This window comes from Larus michahellis, chromosome 3, assembly GCF_964199755.1.
Source record: "Larus michahellis chromosome 3, bLarMic1.1, whole genome shotgun sequence".
In the NCBI taxonomy this organism is placed as follows: domain Eukaryota; kingdom Metazoa; phylum Chordata; class Aves; order Charadriiformes; family Laridae; genus Larus; species Larus michahellis.
Window position 1 is genome coordinate 81,890,683 of NC_133898.1, and position 24,911 is coordinate 81,915,593.

Sequence of the window (24,911 nt, forward strand, 5' to 3'; positions counted from 1 at the left end):
AGCTGTCCTTGGGAGAGTGGGAGGCTTTCTCGCTTAAAGGGAGAAGCCTGTCTTGATTGACCAAACTGGATGTAACTTTTTTCAAACCAAACTGCTTTAGGTTTTTGTATCCATAAGAGATCAACTTCCAGAGATTTTGAGTCTCTTGGATTTTTACTTACACAGAAGACTGCATGGTATTTTAAGGGCTTAAATGCAATAACTTGTGGTTTTCTTCCAAGCCTGGGAGTGTTTTCTAATTCAATGTCAGCTTCTTTACTGTTAAAAGATGGTGTCCCAGTCTATATGTGGAACAAAACTAAATCTGCAGTAGAGGTGGTGGTCTCTTCTAGAGCCAGACAAAGTCTGTGTCTCCCATGTTTCATATCCAAAGACACCAGCAATTAACAGAATAGCCAGTACCCTCTGGCTGTGCATCAGTGCTGCTTGTGCATGCTAGGAATAGTGACCGTGGTAAGTCACAGTGTCAGAGCCCTCAGAAGACCTTCACACCCTCTGGTGGAGTAAGTCTTTAACTCTGCCTGGGCTAACTGCTACTGAATTAGACTGAGAACTGAGGGGTTAAGCTGCCTTTAGAAAGGTGTCCTGTGTCAAAGGTATCAAGACCTGTAAAAATCCACTTGGCTTGCTTAACTCTACGTTTCCTAATGCTAGGATGGGCACTTTGATAGTCCTCAATTGCAGGTGACAGATGATAATGACGTGACACGCTTCCAAATGATCAGAGGTAGCTCAGGGTTCCTATGAACTAACTTCATCTGGGGGAGAACGACAAATCTTGCTGCCAGACATCATTCTAGTTGCCAACAGTGAACTGGAAGAGTGATCTATGCCTAAGTGCAGAACCATAGGTTATAAGTATAAAACCTGCTGACTGGCTGCAAGTAGACTCGATTTGTTAGCACTAATGCTTGTTTTTTCCTCTCCAGGGTTGCAGGCCACCCACTGGCACAGAACGAGCGCTGTCTTCACATGTTCTTGCAAGATGAAGTAATAGACAAAAACTACACACCATCCAAAATAAGACATACTTGAGTTCCGAAACAGTCTTCTCAAACATTAGTGGTTCTTATGCTTGGTTTTAAGAGGTTGTAGTTTGTCTTAGCATGCTGAGGATAAACAGGCACGAAGTCTCCACTAACATCAGTACACTGCTTGGGCTTTTGCATATGCTTTATAGCATTAAAGAACTCACTTGTCTTCTAGCTAAATCCCTCTGACTCCTTGATTTAAGAGTATTATACTATGAGACCATCCACCCCTTGCAATGTCTCACAGACCTTTCCACTCTTATTTGCAATGACTTAACAATGTTTACTGACTTGGCCTTACTTGAACTTGCACAGTTGTAGTGTCACGTGTTCACTTGTATTTGACTAAACTGCTATGCTGTTTCTGAGGTAGTAATCTGTCTGAACTTCTGTAGAAAGATTGCTTTATTTCTGATACCCTGTGTGAGAAACACTTATGCAATTGTCTTCAAGCTTGTAAAAACACTTTATACTGAAGTAATGAGGGAATTATCTTTATATTCTGTAAGAGGGAAAAAAAAATCAAATTTATATACTAAAGTAACTTGTCTAAAGTTTTGAAATAAAAGTGAAAATGCACTTCAAATGTTTTGTCACTCTTGACCTTGAGTGTGGGGTATCTCATGCTTTCTGAGAAGCAGGGACTTGACTATACTAAGTGAACCGGTGTTTCAGCCTTGCTGTGATGCTCTTCAATGTAGTCTTGTGTTACTAACAACCACTAAATACCCTTAGGTGCTGGCACTCACTGATCAAGTGGTTTGGGAAAAGAGTACCTTTCTACTTGTCATGAGAAGCCTCAATCTAGCTTCGACTAGCAAGTGAAAATTATACCGTCCTACAGAGAAAGGAATGTTGACATAACCAATTAGATTAAAGTAGCTCTGCTCTACAAATACAATTATGGAGATGAAATCATACAAGCCAGCTCTGAGATGTGATTGTAGACCACTTCCCTGAACACTAAAGGAAGGGGAAGCTGTAGCATTGTGCTTGTATGACCACGGGTGAAATGCAGGTGGTTGGTGCCTGAACTGCAGTTCGCAAGCAACGCTGCTGAAGTCATCTTTATCACTAGATGCCTCTATGGCTGGAGGAGCTTCCATAGTGCTTCCAGACATGACATTGGAGTTTCCTATCCACATGCTCTTGAAAACAGATCCAAGAACACTCTAGTAGCAATCTGATACAGTGTTTTGTGCTATTTGGTAACAAGCTTAGGCTTGGCTCTGCTTTTCTTTCCTTCTTATAATACTACTTATCACTGCTGAGAACGTCCTGCGGACTTACTGACAAAGTTATTAGTTTCCTTTAAATAAGACTATTAACTTCAGTCATGGAAATCTGGATGTAGAAGAGCGAGCTGACAAAAGTGGTGGCTGACTGGATTATATGTAGTACTAGTGACTAGCTCAAATAATCGCTCTTTCCCCCTCATACTTAACAAAAACTGTGTTGAATCTCTCCAACAGTCCTAATAATGAAACCAGGGACCAAAACTGACACAGTCCACTTGCAGCCTAGAGCTGTCTAGCTTTTCAAGAAGTTTTTGATGATGTAAAATCAATTCTAAAATTCCATGTGCTTGCTGAATCACACTTAAAATTTGAGTTACTCTTGGAAATGGGGGAAGAAGGGCTAAATGTATATGAAGTTTTGTTATTTAGGTTTACATACGTAGTAAAGTGTTCTTTTTCTCAAATGTTCTTTTCTGAGAGAAGCTTCTTTCAGAAATCAAAGTAAATGCCCCGTCTTATCCTTAAAAGATGACACAATCTGTATCATCGGCTGTGGAAATAAAAGAGTTAAGCTGAAGAGGGAGAAGCTGTGTGCTTGATGTCAAAGTATTCCTAGTTCCAAAGTGAGGACTTGGAGATTGACAGGGCATCTGCACTGGACTCTGGGCTTCCATCCTTCAAGGCTAACTGGAGACCCTAATTCTAGTGTAGTGTAACTGGTTCTGTGTCTGTGCAATCTGCAGTACTGGGAGGAAGACATGGCCTGAGATCAGCTGTGCCTAAACCACAGGGATCTGGGCATTGTTCCCAGCTGGTGAGTCTGCTTTGCAGCTGGGCTAGGTTCCTGCAGGTAAGAGGATGAGATATGGATGTGCACTCATTGCTCTCCCTGCTTTGCAACTGGGAGAAAGCCAGTACACTCCGTTGCGTCCTCTAGCCTGGGTGATGTAGGGAGTAGGACTACAGTGCACTGCAGAATACGGTTGCCTTGCAGCATGAGTGCAGTTAATGTTTATTGCTGCTCCGGGACAGCAGCATGAATCTTATTGAAATTAGTGTTCTGTCATGGGTTCTGCACAGCACTGGGTTCAACTGTTTTAGCTCATAAACTGAATTGTCGCAGAGTGGAGAGCCGCAATTGATTTTCTGCCCTGTCTAGTTCTTTTTAGTGTGGAGAGCAAAAAATGGTTGAAGGTTTTTACAGGTACAGTAAGAAAACTTCATAAAGTGTTTGTTGGTTTCTTTCTAAGAATGTGCTAGGCCTTGTGGTAAACGCATTCTCAAGTGCCCCATGCTGGTTTGTATAGAAGATGATTCAAAGTCCTGCAGTCCATACTTTGTCTCACCTGACTCATTAAAAGGCTGGTCTCAGATACTTTATGGGCCTGGCTGTCTTAGAAAGGGCAGAATGTGAGACCTAGCAAACTGCACCAATGGGAGAGAGATGGGGTGAAAACTCTGACCTCTGAAACACGTGAGATTTTTGTGGAGTCTTTTGTTTTTTTGGAGTCAACGGAGCTAGGGTTTCACTTGTGACCCTTGACGCTGGAAACCAAGGAGCCATTGATATACACTACATTTTAGCCTGTCATTTTAGCCTGCGTGGCTCTTTGGTCACTCATTGCCACATGAATACTGTGTTATATTTCCATTCTCCTATTGCCAGCTTGTTCCTGTGCATTGGGAGTTGCTTAAGTCTTTCTTTGGTGTGATTACACAATTGGACGCCTTAATAAAACCTCAGAATGTTTTTAATTGAAGCAGTGGTTTTGTACTCATCACCCTTTGTTAGCTGCACAATTCACCAATATTAAAAATTGTAATAACATGAAACGGAAGACTTGTACTAGGTTAGTCCTCTGATCTGTTTAGTATTGTGTCCTAGAAAAAGCTCTGTGTTAGCTCCTTGAGAAGGAAACCTTGCAGCAGGTGTATATTTTAATCATAGAAAACAGCTCTGTGCAGCACCTCAAAGTCCCTTTGCCCCAAGGCAGGATCACCAAAGCTATTTCTTAAACGTTTTTCTAACCTATTTTTTAAAACCTCTTTTGTGATGGAGACTCCACAGCATCCAAGGCAATCCATTTTAGTAGAGAATATTTCTGTTCCCTGGTAAACATGGTACAACGGAAGAAACTAATCCAGAAATAGAAGGACAAGCATTAAAAGAACAGTGGAAAGTAATTTAAATTCAATATATTTTTATTCTTTGTAAATACAATGAGTACAACTTTTTAACTTCACAAATCAGTTAATCCACTTTGTACAGGAAAAGTTTTACTCATTCTATGATAGTCCAAGTGCTGATTTTTCTCAGTGCTAGTTCCTAATAACAAATCAAATTTTGAAAAGTACAGCAGCTATCTTTAAATGGTTTTTTTTTCTACATTTTTCTTACATCAAATAAGCAGCTTATAACGTTTTTGTGTGTGAGAGGGTGTAGGCGAACAAGGCTTCAAAATTAGAACCTGGAGTTTTCTAAAAAGGCATTGGAGACTTTTGGAAATTGTTAGCATTATATCAGTCAACAACTCTTATTTCTTTGAAATAAAATTCCTTCCGTTGATTTTTTCATTATGTTTTTTATAGTCATTTCACTTCACTGCACATCTCATTGACAAAGAGTTTGGCCACCGTTGCCTTTGGTTTCAGCACTGTGCCAACGGGACACCCAGCAGGTCACTGACGCGGTCATCTCCATTGTATTTGGTTTTGCTGTTTTAGTCTTCCTTTCTTGACTTGTATCTTTTCAGGTGTGTGAACGTGTGTGTCTGTGTGTGTGGAAAAAGGAGGAGGGAAGGTCGGGGGGGAAGTGTGTAAAGCTCTTCTGTCTTTGAGATGTTAACTAAGTGCATTGTGGTGACATCCGCATCAAAGATCACCAGTTCATTTTGCAGGAAGAATGGAGCTGCCGTCATAAGCTACTTTTTAATCAGTTCTGAAGGCCACTTCATGATGTATTATAGCAGAAGCAATGTTTTGGTAACCTGGTCTTAAATGTTGCCTATCATATTACAAACGTTTTCCCAACATAGGCTACTTTCAAAACAGTCCTGAAGGCCACCGCATCTCATGTTACAACAGAAGCCAAGTTTGGTCACCCGGTTCCAAATACTGAACAAACTAAAGTACCTTCTTTCACATTTTGTCTCAGATCTGCCAGTTAAATGAGAGAATAGCGGAGTCTTTGTTAACTATGACTGGCATCTGAATTGCCTCCATCCTGTAGTAACAGGAATAGCAGCCAAATTCCAACCACTTTCACTTTTTCTGTAGAACAAAGCATTCTCTCCATGATCTAAATCACTCTGTTCAGAGCAGCAGAATCATATCTACTGGGGTATTTTTTGTCAATGGGTTTAAAGGCTAAACATTCCCAGGCTTATGCTTCCTGTAGATTTTGTTAGTTGAGGCTTATTCTCCATAGATAAAAGTTCTTCTCAAACTGTCCATCCTGATTGTTTATTTTAAGGTAATTTATATGTCACTGGATTTGTACATATCTGAAAGCAGTCTTGTAATTGGTACATTCCCAATGGTCTTTTTGAAAAACACTTCTTCTATCGTAGATGGACTAATCGAACGTAAAGCTGGTAAAAGCAATAAAAGTTTTCCAAAACGACAGGGTTGTGTGGGGTACCTGTGTGGGGAGACAGAGAGAAAAACATCTTGAAGTTTTTAGATATTTTTCCAAAGAAAATCTTTTATTTTACAGAAAATACCGATACTCAGCAAATTTTTCAGATGGGTGCTAACCTGTGCTAAACCCCTGTATTTTGTACTCACGTGAGCAAGATGGTTGACCCCAAGGAAAACTCTCTTAATGGAGGGTAGCAGAACATAGACCAATGTCTCTGAGTTTTGATTAGCTCCTTTGTTTATTCCCTCAGAACTGTAGTAATAGAGAGACAGGATCTGCTCTGACTTGTCCCTCAGACAATAACTATGTTCTTGACGCAGCTCAGGGAAGAGCTTGACCTACAATAAATACCCTGTCATGTAAAATGCAATTTAAACCTAGCCGCATTGTCATGGTAATCATTTTGCCCCCTTTTGGTTGCCTTATACATAGAAAACCAATTCACATTTGGAAATACTTTTTGTTATTAAAGAAGCTGTGTGTTATCCCCAGGTAATATATTTGTGTAACAGGATATTTTCCATCCTTTCTCCCAGCTTTTGAGGCCAACACAACATAGGATATGTATTCTAGTTGTGTTTACGCTGGCTTTATGCCAGCGTGGGTCTCAAACCTCTGCTTACAGTGGTCACCCTAAAAGGAGTAGATCATTTGGAGATCATTTGCTTCTCCAGCCTGCTCTCCCTTGCGTCCTGTTGAGAGCGACTCTAGTGCTGTAGAGGTAGGAAGGTAAATTGGAGCCTGAGGATGAAACACAAGCTGAAAGCCCTATCCCATTGGAGTCAATGTGACAATCTGTCAATGGACTGCACTTTCTTCCTTGTCAAAGCGTATCTTTTGCAACAGATGCCGTTTAGCCCAGTAGTTAGATATTTCCAGCAATGCAGAAGTGCAGTGGAAAAGTTGCCATGCCTGGAAACCATGGCCATGTAAAACTGTTGCTCCCTGGCTTCTTTCTCCAACAGGCCTCGGCTCACGCAGAGTCTCCAGGGAGCAATCTTCATGGGAAAGGCCTTCCGTAAGACTAGGAAAAGGTTGCTATGCAGAGGTTATTCTTTTTGCTCTGAACTAGGCATAACTGGATGGTATTTGCATTTTTGCTCCCATTCCCAGGGCAGGCCATTCCCTTTAGACTAAATAGAAGTGCTTCAGAGACTGCTGCCATCTAATCCCTGATACTGAGTGAACTTCTGCTAGACAGAGACATTATGAGAGCAGATCAAAGTTTCAGAAGGAAAAAATGGTGTAAAAGTTTGTCTTCCACTGCTCCATCTCCCACTGTCCTCATCTCATGGACATGCACTGCAGCTAAAGGACTTAGACCTGGACTTGACCAGACTGGTTGCAGCTCTCCACAGAAGCCCTGAACCAACCAGAGCAGCTGTTGCAGAAGATGTTAGGTGCAGTCTTCAGGCTTCTCCCCTGTCCCACCACTCTGAAATGGTCCATAGGAGGAGACTACTGATCCGTTCACAGCCAGCTATTCTAGGGTGTGGGGTTGTACTTTGCTTACTAAATTTTGTGCGTTCCTGGGCTCACCCCTGTACTCTTTGTGGGATGACAGCTACAGCTTTTACAGCAGATTTTAAGATTTCTGTATCCCATGGGACTTATCCTGAATGAGATGGGGGAATATTTTCATCCCAAACAATGATTCTTATCACTCTGCTGCAGCACCAAAATGGGATTCACAAGTTCTGGGCTTTTCATGTCAACCTGGAAACAGACTCAGGGCAGCATCTTGGAAGAGCCATTTAACTTCCTTGTGTCCTGATTTCTGTGTCTGCAAAATGGGGGAAATGACATAAGGACTGGAGAATTTGGGTGAAGAGCGCTCATACTGCTGAGAGATGTGATGTTGTTTTGAGCATCTCTATTAGCAGTATTTAATTGAATAAAATGTGGAGGGAAATGTAGCTTTCTGAAATGAAAGCATTCCACAGCAGGTATCACTTCCCAGGGGAAGATCTCTCCTTTTATCATTTTTCCATTTGTCTGAATAAATTGAGGTGCTGGAGCGTGTCCAGAGAAGGGCGATGAAGCTGGTGAGGGGTCTGGAGAACAAGTCTTATGAGGAGCGGCTGAGGGAGCTGGGGTTGTTCAGCCTGGAGAAAAGGAGGCTGAGGGGAGACCTTATAGCTCTCTACAGCTACCTGAAAGGAGGGTGTAGAGAGGTGGGGGGCGGTCTCTTCTCCCAAGTAACAAGTGATAAGACAAGAGGAAATGGCCACAAGCTGTGCCAGGGGAAGTTTAAATTGGATATTAGGAAAAATTTCTTCACTGAAAGAGTTGTCAAGCATGGGAACAGGCTGCCCAGGGAAGTGGTTGAGTCACCATCCCTGGAGGTATTTAAAAGATGGGTAGGGACATGGTTTAGTGGTGGACTTGGTAGGGTTAGGTTAACAGTTGAACTTGATGATCTTAAGAATCTTTTCCAACCTTTTCTATGATTCTCTTTCACCAGGAAATGCCAAATCCCAGCAGGCTGACAGCCAAGGTATACTTGCAATAACAGCCTGGTCCCCATTTCAGTCAGTGGAAATGTCACCTTCACTACAGCAGGAGCAGGATTTTACCCCTACACCTGCAAGAAGTATTGAGAGAAGACATTGCTCACCTGGTATGAATGTAGCTGTTCAGAGTGAGCTGGGCTTCATCTTGAAGGGCTGCTATGGCGGCAGCGTTTCGGAAACTCCTCAGTTCGGAACCACTGTGTGTAGGCACTGGAAAGCAGAGCAGTTACTAGTTCAGCTTGGCTCTTGGGTGGGTCAAAACAGTTCAGCTAGTGCTATCAGTGGAAATTAAATGTTCCCATTAGTTCCCCAGCACTGCACTGTCGGCCTTTCCTAATGCAAGACTGGCTATTGGAATTCAATACCAGGAAACCTGTTGGATGATATAGAGCTCTGTCTGATATAAAACATCATTTTTGCTTTAAAGTAGCAACCTCATAGTTACCAGACCAGACAGGCAAGAGATTCTTTCTGCTTACCAGCTTTAAAAGTGACAATGCATTTGAGACAGGCAAATTCGGTAGCATCTAGCCGAAGTTGTCTAAATCTAGCCACAACCTCCTGTAAAGCCTGTATTTCTGAGATAATTTTATTCAGCTTCTGAGAATCTGTATTGTCACCATTCATGCCTAGAACAGAAACAGATGAAATAAATAATATTAAAGGCATTTGCTTTATTTTATATTGATTTCTGACAAAATCCTCTGTATCAATATCCACTCTATTGTCACACTTGTCTATCTGGTTCCATGTAAACTGACTATATTGTATGAAAGTTAATATAAAATCTTCTCTTGGATGATAACAAACACAGTAATTTGCATCTAAATGACAATGCAAGCAGTCATGAATACAACAAAACAACATTATTTGCATTTAAATATAGATTTATAAATGACAGGTATGCTCTATTGTTCAGTAGGAATTTGTTATTCTTTACATGTTGTTCTTTTTTCAGTAATGTATTTTTATGGTAATTTTTGTAACAAAGTCATTAAATTGTGCAATTCTTACCAGATACAGCCAGTAGAGTGTTAGCATCAACTGGAATGGCCCATTGTGCTATTCCTAGAACAAACAGTTCTCTCCAAGCATCTTCCAAAAGCATCAGCTGTCATACAATAGATGTACAATATAACATAGTGTATAATTTATAGATTTATAAACAATTTAAATATGTAAATTTCTGTTATTTTAAAAATCACTTTAAATGCCTGTCATGGTATTTTCCCCACAGCATTCGTTAGCTCGTCTCTTAGCTTTTCGAGAAGGTGTCTAGAAATAAGTCTATGCATTGTAGAAAAACACAGAGGGTTGGCTCGCTGTGCACCATGTTGTGGACCAAAAGGGATGAGAAAAAGGGAAAGGAGAGTGAGAACTCCCACTCCAGGGAGCTTGCACACACCGTGAACGCTCGCCTGTGTTTCTCAGCACAGCATGGGCTCTCTCCTCCTCTCCCTGGCCACATAGACCCGTCCTAGGACAAGTTGGAAGAGTCTGCTCCTATTGCTCTCTAGGGATTACCCTCCTTTCCCTTGGGAAGGCAGGATTTGTGAAGAAAAGCCTGGAAGACGTCCTGAAATTACATCACTTGGAGCACTGCTTTAGAACACATATTTATCTTTAACCCCTTCCTTACTAAGCAAGTCTTTATCTCTTTCAAGCATAGCATCTCGACACATATACGGTTTCTCAATGTCACCTGTTTTCTTGCTTTTTGCTTGAAATCACTCAGAAATTCCAGGTTCTAAGAGCTATTTCCTTTCAGAGAACTGAGTATCCAAGCATTGACAGCATTGCTAGTTCTCTGCAATTTTTGTGCACTGGCTGGTTTTGTGGAGGATGTGTTTTTCTCTGTTTGGAGGCAATGCCTTTGATTTCCGTGGAGAGGCAGTGGTGCGTCTGAAGCGGAGACGTGACTCCTGGTAATGCAGACTGGCAAAGCCAGAACAGACACGTTTAGTCTTGAGGGCATTTATGGATTGTTGTTCCAGACCAACGCTTAAGAGGGGTTTGGAGAGCCTCCCGTTCAGGTGAAGTCCACAGCCTAAAGGACATTGCTGGGACCTCATGTGTCACAATAGGGTGGGAGAGGGTTGGAAGGGCAAGAACTGTAGTGGACTCGGGAGGGATCATGTGGTGGCTCCATGCAGTGAAAACAGATTGCCCAAAACTCACGCAGAAAAAAAAGCAAACCACAAATATTAATATTGCTGTGGTCCCTGAAAATATTGGCAGCTTAACTTTTAGGAAAATAGGAACGAGGGTATTTTAAGTCTATAAAGATTCTGTAAAAGGAAGAACAAAGCAAAAAAATATGCCTTACCAAATAAATTATGATTTCCTTGGGATCAGATATGTGAAAGTAATAGATGATACAGAAAGCATGCAGTGAGAGTGAATCCTTTATCTATGTGCTAAATCTTAACAGCATTATGAGTTTTAAACCACCCTGTTCCAATCGGAATGAGAGGAAGATCTCTCAGAGTCTCTGCTCTCAGTTTATCACTGCAGGCTTATGCCCGTTTTGTGCCTTTTTGTGCTATGTGCTTTACAGAACTTCTATATAACGTGACTAAGGAAATGGTGTTGGGAAAGTATTTCTGTCTCTGTATGCATGTAGTTACTGTTTGAAATAATTACATTGGATTTGACAGTACTGGAAGCTGCCCGGATTGTTGTACGTAATACAGGGGGGAAGGGGGTCCAGGGCGCAGCGCCCGTCTCAGACCTGTTCTGGGAGCTGCTGAAACTGCTCGTAAGGCTCCTGACCGCTGCAGCCTGCGAACCCAGCCCTTCCTCCGGGTAATCCTGCCTGATGGATGTGCAGGATTCTATATGACATAGGAAAAGATTCGCCAGCCTTTTAATCGCTTTTGTAAAACTTTTTTTGTCATTCATTCATGCAGATACAATGGTAATGAATGGTGGTTCCTGGAAGATATCAATTTCATATGTTCTTTCCCACTAAGTCTTTAAAGTCAGAAGACTTTAGAAACAAGAGACTATTCCAATAGCTGAAGCTTTCTTCATGCCTATGCATAAGTCTGTAAAACCACCAATTAAAATAATTCATGCTGAAGTCATACTCAGCCCTCCTTCTTCAAAGAAACAAGAAACACCAGGATTTATGAAGGGCTGGTTTTTCCTTGTTAATCGACCCCATCCTGTAAGTACAACCTTTTGTTGGTGACCTGCACTGAGCCAACCTGCCTTACGGACACGGTGGGCAGGTGTGCAGGCCAGCAGAACTTGAAGAATGGCATTTTTGTTGTGTGGCTTCCAATCCACGATGGGATTAGCTTTAGGGAGCTGGGGAAGGGATACAGCCTCGGTTTTACTGAGGGCAGTAACACAGCAATCCTTGGGCTTGTGTTTTGTCAGCAAATTGGCTTTCTACTTATTTCCTTGCCTTCGAGATGAAACTGACACGGAGTCCTGGAATCACAATGAGCTTGCCTTTTCTGAAGAGCACAAACAAAAGCAAAATCCAGCAAAAGGTTTTAGATTCTCCTTGGCCAGATGTCAGGGACACAAAAAGAGAAATGCAGACATTTACAGCTGGGCCACTGACAAATTAAATAATGCAATGGCATTATTATAAAAATCAACCATCTGATTATTCAAGAAATAAGGTGATTAAAATCAGAGTTATTTCTTCTCCAGCTCTCCTGAATACGACAGGTGAATCATGCAGAAAGAGGCCCAGGTCAAAGCTTTAGAGCTGAACAGCTCTGAGTTTTGAGGAAGCTGGCTCGCATTGAGGTACAGCAAGTCAAGGTGGTGTTAAGGAAAAGCTGGGATTTTGATATGTAATTCACTAATGTTAGTCCCTGATGTGAAAGTCAAAGAGGCAGTGGGTTATTTAAAGATAAAGGGAACACTCAGGTACCTACGCTGTCTCAGGCATACTTGATCATGTGCAATGGAGACTTCCCTTGCTCCCAAATCCTGCTGCCCCCTCCTCCACACACTAACAGAGATGACCTTGTGGGAAATGCATCCGTTTTATGTCAAATTAAGCCTTTGCTTCATTTGGAAGGACCCTCCTGTGGACCTCACTGGTCTAGAAAAGCCGAGCCTGCTTTGCCCCTGATATTTCGGCCTGTTTCTTCAGTTGCTTACTGCAACAGAGCCAGTGCTCTGCAGGATTAGCAGCAGCAGAAGACAACATTCAAGAACAACATGCTGCACTGGGACCACTGTCTTCCTAGTAGCGTGTGTAACTTCCCGGGCCCCATCTCCTTGCTCCCCTCACGCTTCCTCCATAGCAGTGCTGCAGCTGGAGCTGAGCAGCGTCCCCCTTTGTCTAATTTCATGACAGGGATTTCAAAACATGGGTCTGGTGCTAGAACAGGAACATTTCAAGGTGCCTTAGCTTTATACCACATTGTGACAGTCATGATTTACCTTTTGGTAGAAAACACTATTGGTTTCCTAAGAAGCTCTTCTCTTTGAGTTCAAAATACGTATTTGCATCTCAACTGCAACACTTGCAACATGCATCAGTGGAAGGGAACTAGTTCCCCCGCTGACTGCTATGTAACATCTAAGGCACAACATTTCTAGTTACCATTTTGGGAAATTAGCTTAATCATATCAAAGTATTAGACGTCTTTTATGATTGGAGCTTTGTGTAGATTTCTCCCCTTCCATTTTATAATTATCTGATTACTTTTTTTTTTTAAATTAGTGCATTATACAAAGTACACTAAGTCCTCATCAAGAATCAAGTCATTAAGAAATTGCTTCAGCTCATATGGTTCACATATGATTTACCTGAGGCAAAGGCAAATTGTCATAAAGGAAAACAAGAGAAATTAAGGAAGATATTCATTAATGGTGAAAAATATTGGGGGCTGGCCAAATTCTGCTTCCGCTGTATTGGCGTAATTGTAAGTTCACTGAAGCCAATATGTATAAGAAAAAATGTTGGCTGTGTAGACAGAGGAGAGGAGAGGAGAGGAGAGGAGAGGAGAGGAGAGGAGAGGAGAGGAGAGGAGAGGAGAGGAGAGGAGAGGAGAGGAGAGGAGAGGAGAGGAGAGGAGAGGAGAGAGAGAGGAGAGGAGAGGAGAGGAGAGGAGAGGAGAGGAGAGGAGAGGAGAGGAGAGGAGAGGAGAGGAGAGGAGAGGAGAGGAGAGGAGAGGAGAGGAGAGGAGAGGAGAGGAGAGGAGAGGAGAGGAGAGGAGAGGAGAGGAGAGGAGAGGAGAGGAGAGGAGAGGAGAGGAGAGGAGAGGAGAGGAGAGGAGAGGAGAGGAGAGGAGAGGAGAGGAGAGGAGAGGAGAGGAGAGGAGAGGAGAGGAGAGGAGAGGAGAGGAGAGGAGAGGAGAGGAGAGGAGAGGAGAGGAGAGGAGAGGAGAGATGGTCTTCAGAAATCACCTTAGTCATATCCTGAGACCATCTGCTTAACTAAGCACTTCTCATCCCAAAATAGCAAAGTAAGATGCTGTTCCCCATTTTATGGAGGGGAAAGTTGTCCCACAAGTAGAGAAGCAGTTTTGACATCCTGAGCTTGGTCTGCAGCCTGGTGATTTTTCCTCTAGAACTTGTCCTCCCATAATGTTCACTTTATATTATATTTTTTGCTGGCTTGATTTTCCTTTGCTTCGTGAAATAATAGTTGGAGAAAAGCAGTTTCTAAATCTGTTTTTTAGGAACAGACCAAAACTCTGCTCTGAACTTCAGAACAGTACATTACAGATTCAAAGGTCTAGGGCTGAAGGTTCAGGACCCAATCTGAGCTCTAACCATTCTTTAACAGGCAGTCCAGGCCAATGCCACTAGCACCGCAGGTGCCTTACCTGGTCTTGTAAGGACAAGGTGGAGAAGGCTGGGACACTCTTGGCCCACTTGATGCTCATGAACAGAAGTCTGGCTGCTGACTCGCAGACGGATTCGGTGGCCACTTCATAGAGATACATAGGGGTACCGTTGACTTCATGTGGGTACTAATGCCAAAAAGAAAATAAAGCAACTTCATACAATGTCACCAAGGCAGCCTGGTCTTCCTCTCCTCTACAGCTGCCATTCAGTGCATCGTGCTTATGCCCAATACAGTGTGCACTCTCTTATTCCACAAGCAGAGGGCATTGTTTTCAGTGGGCCCCCTCCAGCCTGCTCTCTGCTGCTCATCCATGTGGATGAACTGTACTACAGAAACGGTTCTCCAGAGGAGGTTGAAGGGAGAATGACATTATTACATCAGGGGAGAAAAAAATCATCAAACTGCGGTGTCATCCTTTACCCTGTTACACAAGAGCACACCTCTGGTAGCAGAGCTAAAAGAATACAAATTTGATTAAGAATTTGGTGGTTTGTAACCTGTGCTTCAGAAGCTGATTTAGCACTCCAGCCTTGCTCAGCACAGCAGTAAGTACTCGATTAGCCTTAACCTTCATCTGGCTCCCTGACTGCAACAGGCTGTAAGCAGATGCGTAGAGCTAAGCATAACTACCTAAAGGATGTGTAGTGTTGGAATGGAGTTACGTTTTCAAGCATGTGCTGTTTTCTTGCTAAATAATTTCTGATTCAGTATTTTCCAAAATTATAGTATAAAACTATATGTTGTGATCACATTCATGATGGGTTCTCCCAAGATACCAGCTCTGGAAATGGAGAACTATTTAAGTTGTCTCTTCTTTGATTTTCTAGCTGCTATAAATATGCAAAATGCCATTGCAAATGAGTTAATGACAAACATCACCTTATGGCTAATTCCTGTGCAGTTGAGGGCACAGCAGCACTTCCACTGGGCTGCTTAGGAAATGTCACAGCCAAGAAGCTCAGAGACAGCTTAGAAATATTTGTGTCTTTGTGGACAAGCTGCAGGCTTTGGTCAGTACAGATAGTACTTTCTGGACTACACCACTATGGAAATGGGCATTTTGCTGAAGAAAACTCAGTGATTGCAGCTCGTCCTCATGAAAGAAGGTCTAAAATTGACTTGTGGATGGGCTCCAGGTGGGACAAGCACTTCTGCAACCATGAGGGTTTGAAGATGTAGGAGAAACAGAGAGACAGGGTTTGTATGGAGTAGGTTATCAGTCGATCCTTCTGCATACCACTTCTGCAGAGGGCCTCTTACCCCTTGCACCTCATATCTTCAGAGATTTTAGGGACATAACAAGAGAGTTCCCACCACAACCTGCAAGGCCTCAAGCCTTGCTCTTTGCCACTTCTACCCTGGAGGGTGGAAGGACCTAGTGGGTTGCAGACACCCCAGCAGTGGGGTCTGCAGGCCCACTGGGGGCTGGGGCAGTGGCTGACCTTTGGGGTGGGCTGCGCCAGGCCCACCAGAGCCTGCCTCTCGGGGGTGCTGGCGACGGCAGCCAGCTCCAGGCTGTGGGGCTCCAGCTGGGAGACAGCAGTGAAGAAGGCGGGTGCTGGCAAGGCAGCAGCAGGGAAGTGCGGGGCACCGCCACTTTCTTCTTTGTGCCCACGGAAGTAGAGGGCCACCTGCTTCCGTATTGTCGACGTCCGGGGGCCTCGCTCATGCTGCACCGCTGTGGGGCACCAAGAAGAGGTGAGGGGGTCACCATGGGGTCCCGCACCAGGTACCCCGTAGTGGTTAACTGGGCTTCCCTCCCTCCCCACAATTTCTTGGAGCCGGCACCATGCCCAAGGGGTGTCTGGGGAGAAACGGGTGAGGCTGCCAGGGGCCTGGGAGGGGAGACCCTGCAGTGACACACTGCTCCCTGGTACAGAGCAAGGCCCAGCTCCCTCCCTCCACTGTGACGCCCCGGCCCGGGGAGAGAGAGAGGGAGCAGGTACCGTCTTTGTTCATGTTGACCTCCAAGCACTTCTTCAGCCGGCAGGCCCGGCACTGATTCCTGTGCGTCTTGTCCACCGGGCAACCTCCCTGCAACACAGTCATCCGTCAGGCCGGGGCGACCAGCGCACTCACCTCGCCGGCCCCGCGGCGGGCCGTGCCGGGGGAGTCCGTTCCGTGCCGCACCGGGGTGCTTGGCCCCGCGGCGGGTCGGGCCATGCCGAGGGGGGCCGTGCCGGGCCGTGCCCGGCGGCGGGACGGGACGGCCGCCTTCAGCACCCGAGACAGCGACGGCAGCGCCGCCCCCTCGGGGCTCCCCGGTCCCCTGTGCCCCCCCCCCGCGCCGCCTCCCCATCCCCGGGGGCGGCAGGGGGCGGCCGGGGCTCCACGCATCTTCGCCGGGACGGTCCCCGGGGGCGGGAATGAGCGCGGCCGGAGGAGGAAGGGGCAAAAAGCGGAGCTGCCTCCGCCCCGGCTGCGGGCGCGACCTGCCGGGGGTGGAAATCGTTCGGTTTGTCCATCGACCGGGTACGGGTTGTGGCTTACCGAGGGGCTGCCCCTCTCTTTCCTCGCCTCCCCCCGCCATCCTCCCCTCTCCCTCCTTGCGCATTCCCCCCTCCCCGGGGCGCAGCGATGGGCTGCACGGCCCGGAGCGGGGGAACGTGCCGGGGGGAGGCGGGCTGGGGCACCCAGCCCCCGGCCTCGGCCCGGGACCCCGTGGGAAGGGAGGGGGAGGCTGCGTGGGCAGCTGGATCTTACTGCTGCGGGTGTTTCTCTTGGCGGGGTGGGGGGCAATACGGGGCCCTGGGGAAATGCAGGATAAGAGGTGCAGGCGGTGAAGGGGGGCTGCGCTGCGGCTGGTACCTGATTTCCCGATTTGCAAACATAGGTCCTATTCCTCCTGATGCTCCGCTTGAAAAATCCCGAGCACCCATCGCAGGCGTAAACTCCGTAGTGTTTCCCGGAGCTGCGGTCCCCACACACTTTACAAGGGATGTCTAAAATGCGGCCTGAAAGCAGAGGAGGGAGAGAGAGAGAGAGAGAGAGAGAGAGCGCTCAGCAATCTGACCTCCGGAGGGATTAGCCCCAGAGCCGCAGTACAAGCAAATAATGAAGTGATTTTATAGCCAACTTTCTTTTCCTTGAGCAAGTGTCAGTTTTCTACAATGAGCATTATTCATGCCCCGCTACGTTTATTTGGATCTTCTATAATCGCCAAGACCCACTTTGGAAGGGAAGATTACAGCAGCGGGAGCAGCAGACTTGCCTGCTAGAAGTGGGGATACAGGGGAGGACGCGGGGGGGGGGAAGACGGACGGACTTGAGGGGGGCGGGGCGCGGTTCCCTCGCTTTCTGGCGCTCGGCAAACAGAGGACGGCACTTTCCCTGGGCAGGAGAGCAGTCAGGAGACCGAGTCACAGAATAAACCAAAACAAAATAAAATGACGGGGAGGCCAAGTAACCTCCTCTCCCCCCTAGCAACCCCTGGGAAAGGGGGCTGGTTCCTGCCGCAGAGGAGGCGTGCCATTTTCTTCACCCCAAAACCTGCCGCAAAACTTTCCGCCTCGCCTTTGTGCGCGGAGGCGGCTGCGGGCGGGCCAGGGCGCGGGGCTGGCGGGCGGGCAGCGACCCTCCGCGACCCTCCCTCCGCGACCCTCCGCTCCGCCAGTACCGGCTGCTTTCGTACCGACTTTGACTAGAATTGTAAATTCTCTGAGGGTGATGTAAAAATTCATACAAAGATTATTGCAGCCCGGTTCAAGAAACCCGCCAAAACCCCACTCGGCTTCTGCTCTTTCTCCGATTTCTCTCTTCTAGTGCTTTCTTTTTCTTTTTCTTTTTCTTTTTCTTTCTCTTTTTCTTTTTCTTTTTCTTTTTCTTTTTCTTTTTCTTTTTCTTTTTCTTTTTCTTCCCTTTTTCTTTTCCTTTTTCTTTTCCTTTTTTCCTTTTTCTTTTTCCTTTTCTTTTCCTTTTCCTTTTTCTTTACCTTTTCCTTTTTCTTTTTCTTTTCCTTTTTCTTCTTTTCCTTTTTCTTTTTCCTTTTCCTTTTCTTTTTTCTTTTTCTTCTTCTTTTTCTTTTTATTCTTCTTTTTCATCATCTTTTTCTTTCATTTTTCCTTTTCCTTTTCTCTTTTCCTTTTGCCTCTTCTCTTCTCTTCTCTTCTCTTCTCTTCTCTTCTCTTCTCTTCTCTTCTCTTCTCTTCTCTTCTCTTCTCTTCTCTTCTCTTCCTTCTTTTTTTTTTTCCTCTGCCTCAAACAGCCTTCTTCCCTCCTGCTAGAACTTAAGCTGGAGATTCAGTCCCTCTCACCAAACCTTGGTCTCCAAACTCCGACGAAGAGTGTTCGGGACCACTACATTTGGAAGTAGTTCAGTGAGAGCCCCGGCTGCGGGTGGGTGGGTGGGGGTGAGGGCTGGAGGGGGAAGGCGACAGCGTGCGGTGCGGAGCACTGCTGGGGAGGGGGGCCGGGGCGGGGGGGGAACAGGCCTCAGGGGCTCCTCTCTCTCCCTAGAGAATTTAGGAGCCCGAGATATTTTCAGACATGTCTACGCTAAGGCTCTAAGACAATGCCTGCTGGCAGACAATAGGGACATTAGATAAAGTGTTAACTTAATGATTTTGCCCATTGAAACTCGTTTGACTGCCTCCAATGAGCACAAGCTGCCAGCTTCTCCCCTAAATGAAACCCGACAGCTGCTATACACAACACGGCGAGAGGGACGGGGATTAGGTTAGGGACTGCGAGAGGGAGGGGTGGCGGAGGGGAGGGAGGGAGGGTGGGAGGGAGAGAGGTTAAAGAATAGAAAACTTTTATGCAATTAATAAGGAGCGCAGCTAAAGGCAGCCCCCCCACCCCACCCCACTGCCGCGGCTTTGGAGCTGCAGGTAGGCGCCCGTGAGGAGGGCTGAGGCCAAGGCACGGTTTCTGGGAGTGTGTAATTACAAGCCCTCCTTGCCACCTGCCCATTGGGGCACCAGTGACCCGTCAAAAAGTGTAGCATGGGAATTCGGATATCGCACAATGCCAACGGGGGAAAGCGCTCGACTTCCCTCTCCAGCCCTCAGCATCCACGGGGAGAGAGAGGGTCCACACGCACGCACACAAAGGAGGAGGAGGAGGAGGTTGAGGAGGAGGGGCAGGCTGGGGGTGGGGGGAGAGACACTGGAGCGGTACGTGCAGCGGTGGTGCATCCCGGCACCGCCGAGCCGCCCCTGCGGACCCCGGCACGGCGCCGGGGACACCCCCCCGCCCCGCTCCCCCTTCCCTCGGAGCGGGCCCCGACCACCGCCGCACACCCGGGCCCGCCGTGGGGGCTGCCACCCGGGGCACTGGGCAGCCGCGGGGGTCCCCGCTTCCCCGGCCGGCCTGCGGCAAGGGGCAGCCGTCTCGGCTTCGTTGGCGCTGAAAGCGGGCGGCGGAGAGGGAAGAAACTTGGGTCGGTTTTACAAAACAGTTTTTCCCACACGGATTTTAAGTTTTGGGAGCCGCTTTAAAAAAAAAAAAAAATCATATGCATTATATACGTACACGTCCACACTATATATGTAAACATATGTTCCCTATATTCCTTACACGTTCACATACTCCATCTATAAAAACCGAGCACCTGGAGGAATCTCGCCAAACCCAAATAACCACGTTTCCAGCCGTCGGAGCGGCGCGGCCCGACCCGACCGATCAACTCCGCGGCCCCCGACGAGGCGGAGGGCGAGGAGAGGGGAGACAGCGGAGGGGGTGGCTGGACCCCCCCGCCCGCCCCCGCCCCGAGGGGCCGCCCCGTCCCGCCGCCCGCAATCCCGGCCGCGCTCTGCTCGCCCCCGACACCCCTCCACCCCACTCCCCCCATCCCCGCCCCGCGGAGCCTGTTATGAGAAAACTTTCGTGCAGGGCAAAATATGAAATAAGTAGACGGGGAAGAGGCAGGGCAGGGGGTGGGAAGGGAAAAATGTAAGCTTGACACGGGGTCATGAGATAACTGATTAACTCTGTTTAAAAGCGCTCCGGTTCCCCGAGGTACCGCTTCGTCTCAGAAGTTTAGCGCTAAGAAAATGGGATTTCTGTTCAGCTGGGAAGCCGTTTTGAACATCCCACGACAGGGGGTCCTTGGGGGCTTTTTTTGTGTGTCATAATTGCTTAAAGGATATATGGCAGCCCCGATTACTGTAATTACCATCAGAGGCTGTTGAAAGAAGTTAGTCTGGGCTCGGGGGACGGCGGGATGGGGTCTTGTTACCACCCAGGCAGACATCGCAGCTGACATCGCCAGATACCCACCGGCGGGCAGAAAACCTAGGCCGGAACCCCCTTACCCGGGAGCCCACCGGGACCCCCGGGACGGGCGCCCAGGCCTCGGGACAGCGGGTCGGGCTTTTGCATTCGCTGCCGAGGCCGGCCGGCCTCGGGCCCCGGGCCGGGGCTGTCTCGGCCTGTCCCCATCCCCGCGGGGCCTGGCCGGGTCGGGCCTGGGGGTCCCTTTAGGGCTGTCGCCGGGAGTCTGGGGGAGCGTGTCGGAGTCAGCAGCGAAAGCGGCGGCGATGGCCAGGGGTCGCCCGGCGCCGTGCGGCCGGAGGCGCGGTCCAGCCCTGCGGGTTTTCTCCTCCGCAGAATGTCTCCGGTAGAAGCTCCGCCGTCCCTTGGGGACGAGGCTCCCCGGCCCTTCCTGCCCGGTCCCCGACACTCAGAAATCTGCCGGGAGCCCCGACAACGTCTCGGGGCGGCTGCCCACGGGCCCGATCCCGCTCCGGCTCCCCTCCCGCTCCCCGGCGGGAAGCAGCCCCGGCCGCCGCTGCTTTTTTTGCCGCTGTCCCCCTTCCCCTCCGCCGGTTATTACCCCCACGGCGGCTCCGCTCCTATCTTCTTTTCTTTTTTTTTTTTTTTTTTCCCCTCAGGGGGTGGCTGGAGCGGAAAAACGCCGCTCTCAGCCCCACGGGGGGAAGAAGGCAAGCCAACCCACGCCGAAGCGGAGGCAGCTCGGCCGCAGCGCCGGGCCCCCGCCGCCCGCCTCTTCCACGCGCGATTTCCACTTCCACGCCGCGGCCCCCACCTGCCCCCGGACCCCGCCGCCGCCGCGGACCCCCGGTTTCCCGGTTCCCCCAGACAAAGGGGGCACCTGGGTTAAAATGATGGAGGACAGCGGCAAGGAGAAGGCCGCGGTGCTGGCGGGGGGGCGGCCGGTGGCAGGTACCGCGGCGGGTCCCTCCCGGCCCTGCCTCCCGTTTTCCGCCGCTCCGCAACCCCGGGACCCCGCCGGAGAGCAGAGGAAATAACTGTCCGATCCATCACTTGTCAGACATTAAATTGGATTGGGTATTTTTTTCCCCCCTTTGTTACTGACTCCATCCATATTACAAACTCCGAAAGTCCCATTGGGATTATACGGATTGAGCCATTCTGTAAGAGCGGTTAGTCATGCTTTAAATTCCCCAGTTATGAGGTGCATGGATTTAGGATTAAGGAAAATGTGACTTTTAAGTTGTTTCTGCTTTCCTCGTTGCAGGATTATTTGTTGTAACTGGAAATGGTGTGCAAAGTATTGCATTTAAATCCTCCTTCAATAGAGTTGCTTACGCGATTCCGTGCAATTGAGTGACCGGAGTTTCAAACTCTTAAAAAGAAATTATTATGTCGCAGAAGATTGCATAAAGTCCGTGAGAAAAGCAGCACGTTTCAACACCGTAATGCCCTTTAAACCCAAACCTTCCCCCCTCCGCCCCAGTACCGGAGACCCACAGACAACCGCCCGCGCCCCGGTGGGACGAGCCCCCTCCCGCCGCCGGCGACGCTGCATTTCCCGGGGCTCGCTGCTCCCGGGCTCCTGCCCCCGTTCCCGGTGCGGAAAGCCGGGGTCGGCAGCCGGAAAGCGGCTTTTCGTAAGCCCCGGGCCCAAACTCCATCGGGGCAACTCCGAGCCTATGTATTCGTTGCCGCTCCAGATGGAAAAATACACTTCTTTTTTTAATTTGGGGGGGGGGGAGGGATGCAAACCCGAACCACAACACCCCCCCCTCCCCTTCCTCTCCCTCCCCTACACCTCCCGCCCCCCAGGCCAGGCTGCAAGCCGGTCTCGGAAAGGCTGCTCGAAGCCTCCACCGCGTTATTACCCACTTGTTGATCCCGCCGGCTTGCTCATGCTCGAAGCCCCCGGGGAGTCGTTAAACTCGGGGCGAAGAGTCGGCGCCGGGGCGAGGCGGCGGCCCCCCTTCCACCTCCCCCCCCCACAACGCCGGCTCCGCGGGGCAGGTGCCTCCCTCGGGCGCTCACTGCTGGCTCCGCCGCGGGGGCCGGCACATCGTCGCCGCTGCCCCGCTCCCCCAGCGATGTCCTCCCCGAGGGACGGGGACACACGGCAAGGGAAAAAAAAAAAGGAGCAAAAAGAAAAAGAAAAAAAAAAAAGAAACGAAATGACCCAAAGTCGGCGGCCGCTCGTTGCCCCCCTGCAAGCAGATGCTCTCGGGACCCCGGGAGGGTGCAGAGGGGTGCGAGGGGGCTCGCCACCGCGCTCCTGGAAGGCAAGCGAGAGCCACAGCAGCCAGGACAACAATGAGACGAAGGAGAAGGTAGGATGGGGAGCGGGGCTCTGCGCCGAGCGCCTCGGTGCAGCGAGCAGGGAGATCAGAGCCTGGAAAAATAATGGAAGGGGGGAAAAGGCGTCAGAGGAGGCTGTCTCTGCCTCTCAGAAACTGAATGGTATAAAAAGGGAAAGGTTTCCAGAAGTTCATTACACTGGCTGACTTTCCGCTTTGAGCTCCAGGCTTCGGCCCCTATAATATCGGCAGAGAGGCTGTGACAGGCAGCGGCGGGGAGGGGAGAGGGACGCCCCTTGCCCACTGAGCTTCCCTCGCTTTCCCCCCAACTCCTGCCGCCGCGTGACGTCACCCTGCGCTGGGAAGGGGAGGGGGCAGGGAGGGGGTTAAATGCTAATGATATTAATGAACCTCCGAGCGGCTTCCACACAGAATGCAGCGGCTGCCGAGATGATTCCGCCTCCTCACTCGCCTTGTGCCCTCACTGTCATAAAAAGGGACACCATCACCCCCCCCCAGAAAAAAAAAAAAAAAAAGAAAAAAAGAAAAAAGAGGAGACAAAAGAAAGGCAGAAAGAAGGGATCAAGATCCCGTTTCTTTTGCATTTTCCTGTGTCGAGGTGGAGCCCGCCTGCGGTTCGCCCCTGCCCTTGCCCTTGCCCCGTCCCGGGCAGCGGCAGCGCTGGCGGCCGGCGGGGGCAAGCGGGGAGCGGGTCGGGGCTGCGGGACCAGCCGAGACGAACCTGGTCGAGCCGGGCCGGGCTGCCAGCCTTCCCGCAGGGCGTCTGGACCACTCTCCCTCCCTCCTTCCCTCCCTTCCTCCTGCTGCGGGAGCCGGGGGCTGGCAGGAGGGGAGCCGATGCGGGCTGTGCAGGGGGAGCAGGGCGGGAAGGCTGTTTTTACTCCTGGGAGAAGCGGGGAGCGCTCTGCCCTGCCCCAGCCTGGAAAACCTCCTCGTTTCCCGGTGCCCGGAGCAGGAATCGCCTCCTCCTGCCGCCCGCTCAGCCGGGTGACCCGGCCCCCGCCGGGTAAGGGGTACGGCCGGCACCGCCGAGCTCAGCCCCGCGGCCGGCGGCTCCCCGCTCCCCGCTTCCCGGCGCCGGGACTTGTTGCACGGCGGCCGTGCAGGGAGCCCGCCGGCAGCCGGGGGTCACTCCTCCCGCCCCGGCCCCGGGGGGATCGTAGAGAGCCCCGCCTGCCCCGCAGGGCTGCTCTGATCCCTGTGCACCGCCGCGCTTCAGCAGCCCCCCACCCCCTCAGTGTCTCAGCAGCGCTGCCAGGGCCGGGGTGCAGAGGCGAGGGGTCGAGGCGGGGACCCGCTTCCCAATTCGTCAGCTCTAGTTGCACCGAGAGGCTGCCGAGCTCCCCCAACCCCGTTGGAAACTCTCTGGGAGGTGGGAGCTGGTAGAGCAGCCCAAGGGTGGGAGAGGTGAGTATCTGGGAAGGGAGGAAAGAGCATCCTACGGATGCAAGCTGAGGTGAGCAACAGCACCAGAGAGCAGGGCCAGCAGTTGCTGAGGAGTTTGCGAAGCCCTCGGATGTCCCTTGGTCACTGCTTTCTCGTCCCTGCCATGGGTGTGAGGTGTTAATGCACCACAGCTGACTTCCCCCTCACTGGTTGTGATCTAGGGGAATGTGGTGCTCAACCCAGCCCCAAACACACTGTCTCTGTCCTTCTGCACTTCATATTTTGTCCTTCCATCCTTCTGTCCCAAGTCATGGGTGATTCCTCTTGTGCCTGTACCATACCTGTGTCACAGGGCTGCATGACTCTGGACATCACTGGGACCTCAGTGACTTTAAAGAGTGACTCTTTAAACCCAAACCTTCCCCCCTCCGGGGCAACCAGTGCCTCCATGGCACAGAGGGAAGTCTTCAATCTGGACAAGCCTGGTCCTGCCTAGCACTGAGGGACACTGTCCAGAGGGCTGGGAAGTTGCTCAGGGAGATCCCAGAAGGCAAAGAAACTGGTGGATCAGGGAACGCAGACAGATTTTCACTCCAAATCTGCTCGCAGGGAGGCAGGGAAAAGTTCACCTCCTTGAGCAACGTTCAAAACAACAGGGAAGGAGAGGACCATGCTACATTAGCAGGGTCTGGAGACAAAACCAGAGAGGATTAATTGGCAGGAGGGCCCAAACCTTGCCCTGGGCATCCCTTGCGCTAGTGAGGCAGATCTCTGGCCCTAAAGTAGCCAC

General features: G+C 49.4%; 2 protein-coding genes across 3 annotated transcripts in view; one reads left to right on the forward strand and one right to left on the reverse strand.

Annotated features, from left to right (window-relative positions):
• SNX3 (sorting nexin 3) overlaps positions 1–4,843 on the forward strand; it is a 21,787-nt gene extending 16,944 nt beyond the window's left edge. For both annotated transcript variants that reach the window (XM_074580997.1, XM_074580998.1), the window contains one exon: positions 930–4,843. In XM_074580997.1, the coding sequence (XP_074437098.1) occupies positions 930–1,035 (106 nt within the window). In that variant the 3' untranslated portion in view covers positions 1,036–4,843. The remainder of the gene's footprint in view (positions 1–929) is intronic.
• NR2E1 (nuclear receptor subfamily 2 group E member 1) lies at positions 4,454–23,583 on the reverse strand. Its single transcript, XM_074580995.1, has 9 exons — positions 22,296–23,583; positions 17,055–17,200; positions 16,193–16,280; positions 15,689–15,924; positions 14,224–14,370; positions 9,437–9,533; positions 8,902–9,051; positions 8,527–8,632; positions 4,454–5,909 (listed from the first exon to the last, which is right to left on the reverse strand). The coding sequence occupies exons 1-9, from the start codon at positions 22,318–22,320 to the stop codon at positions 5,747–5,749; spliced, it is 1,158 nt and encodes a 385-aa protein (XP_074437096.1). The 5' UTR covers positions 22,321–23,583; the 3' UTR covers positions 4,454–5,746.
• Positions 23,584–24,911: the final 1,328 nt, after the last annotated feature.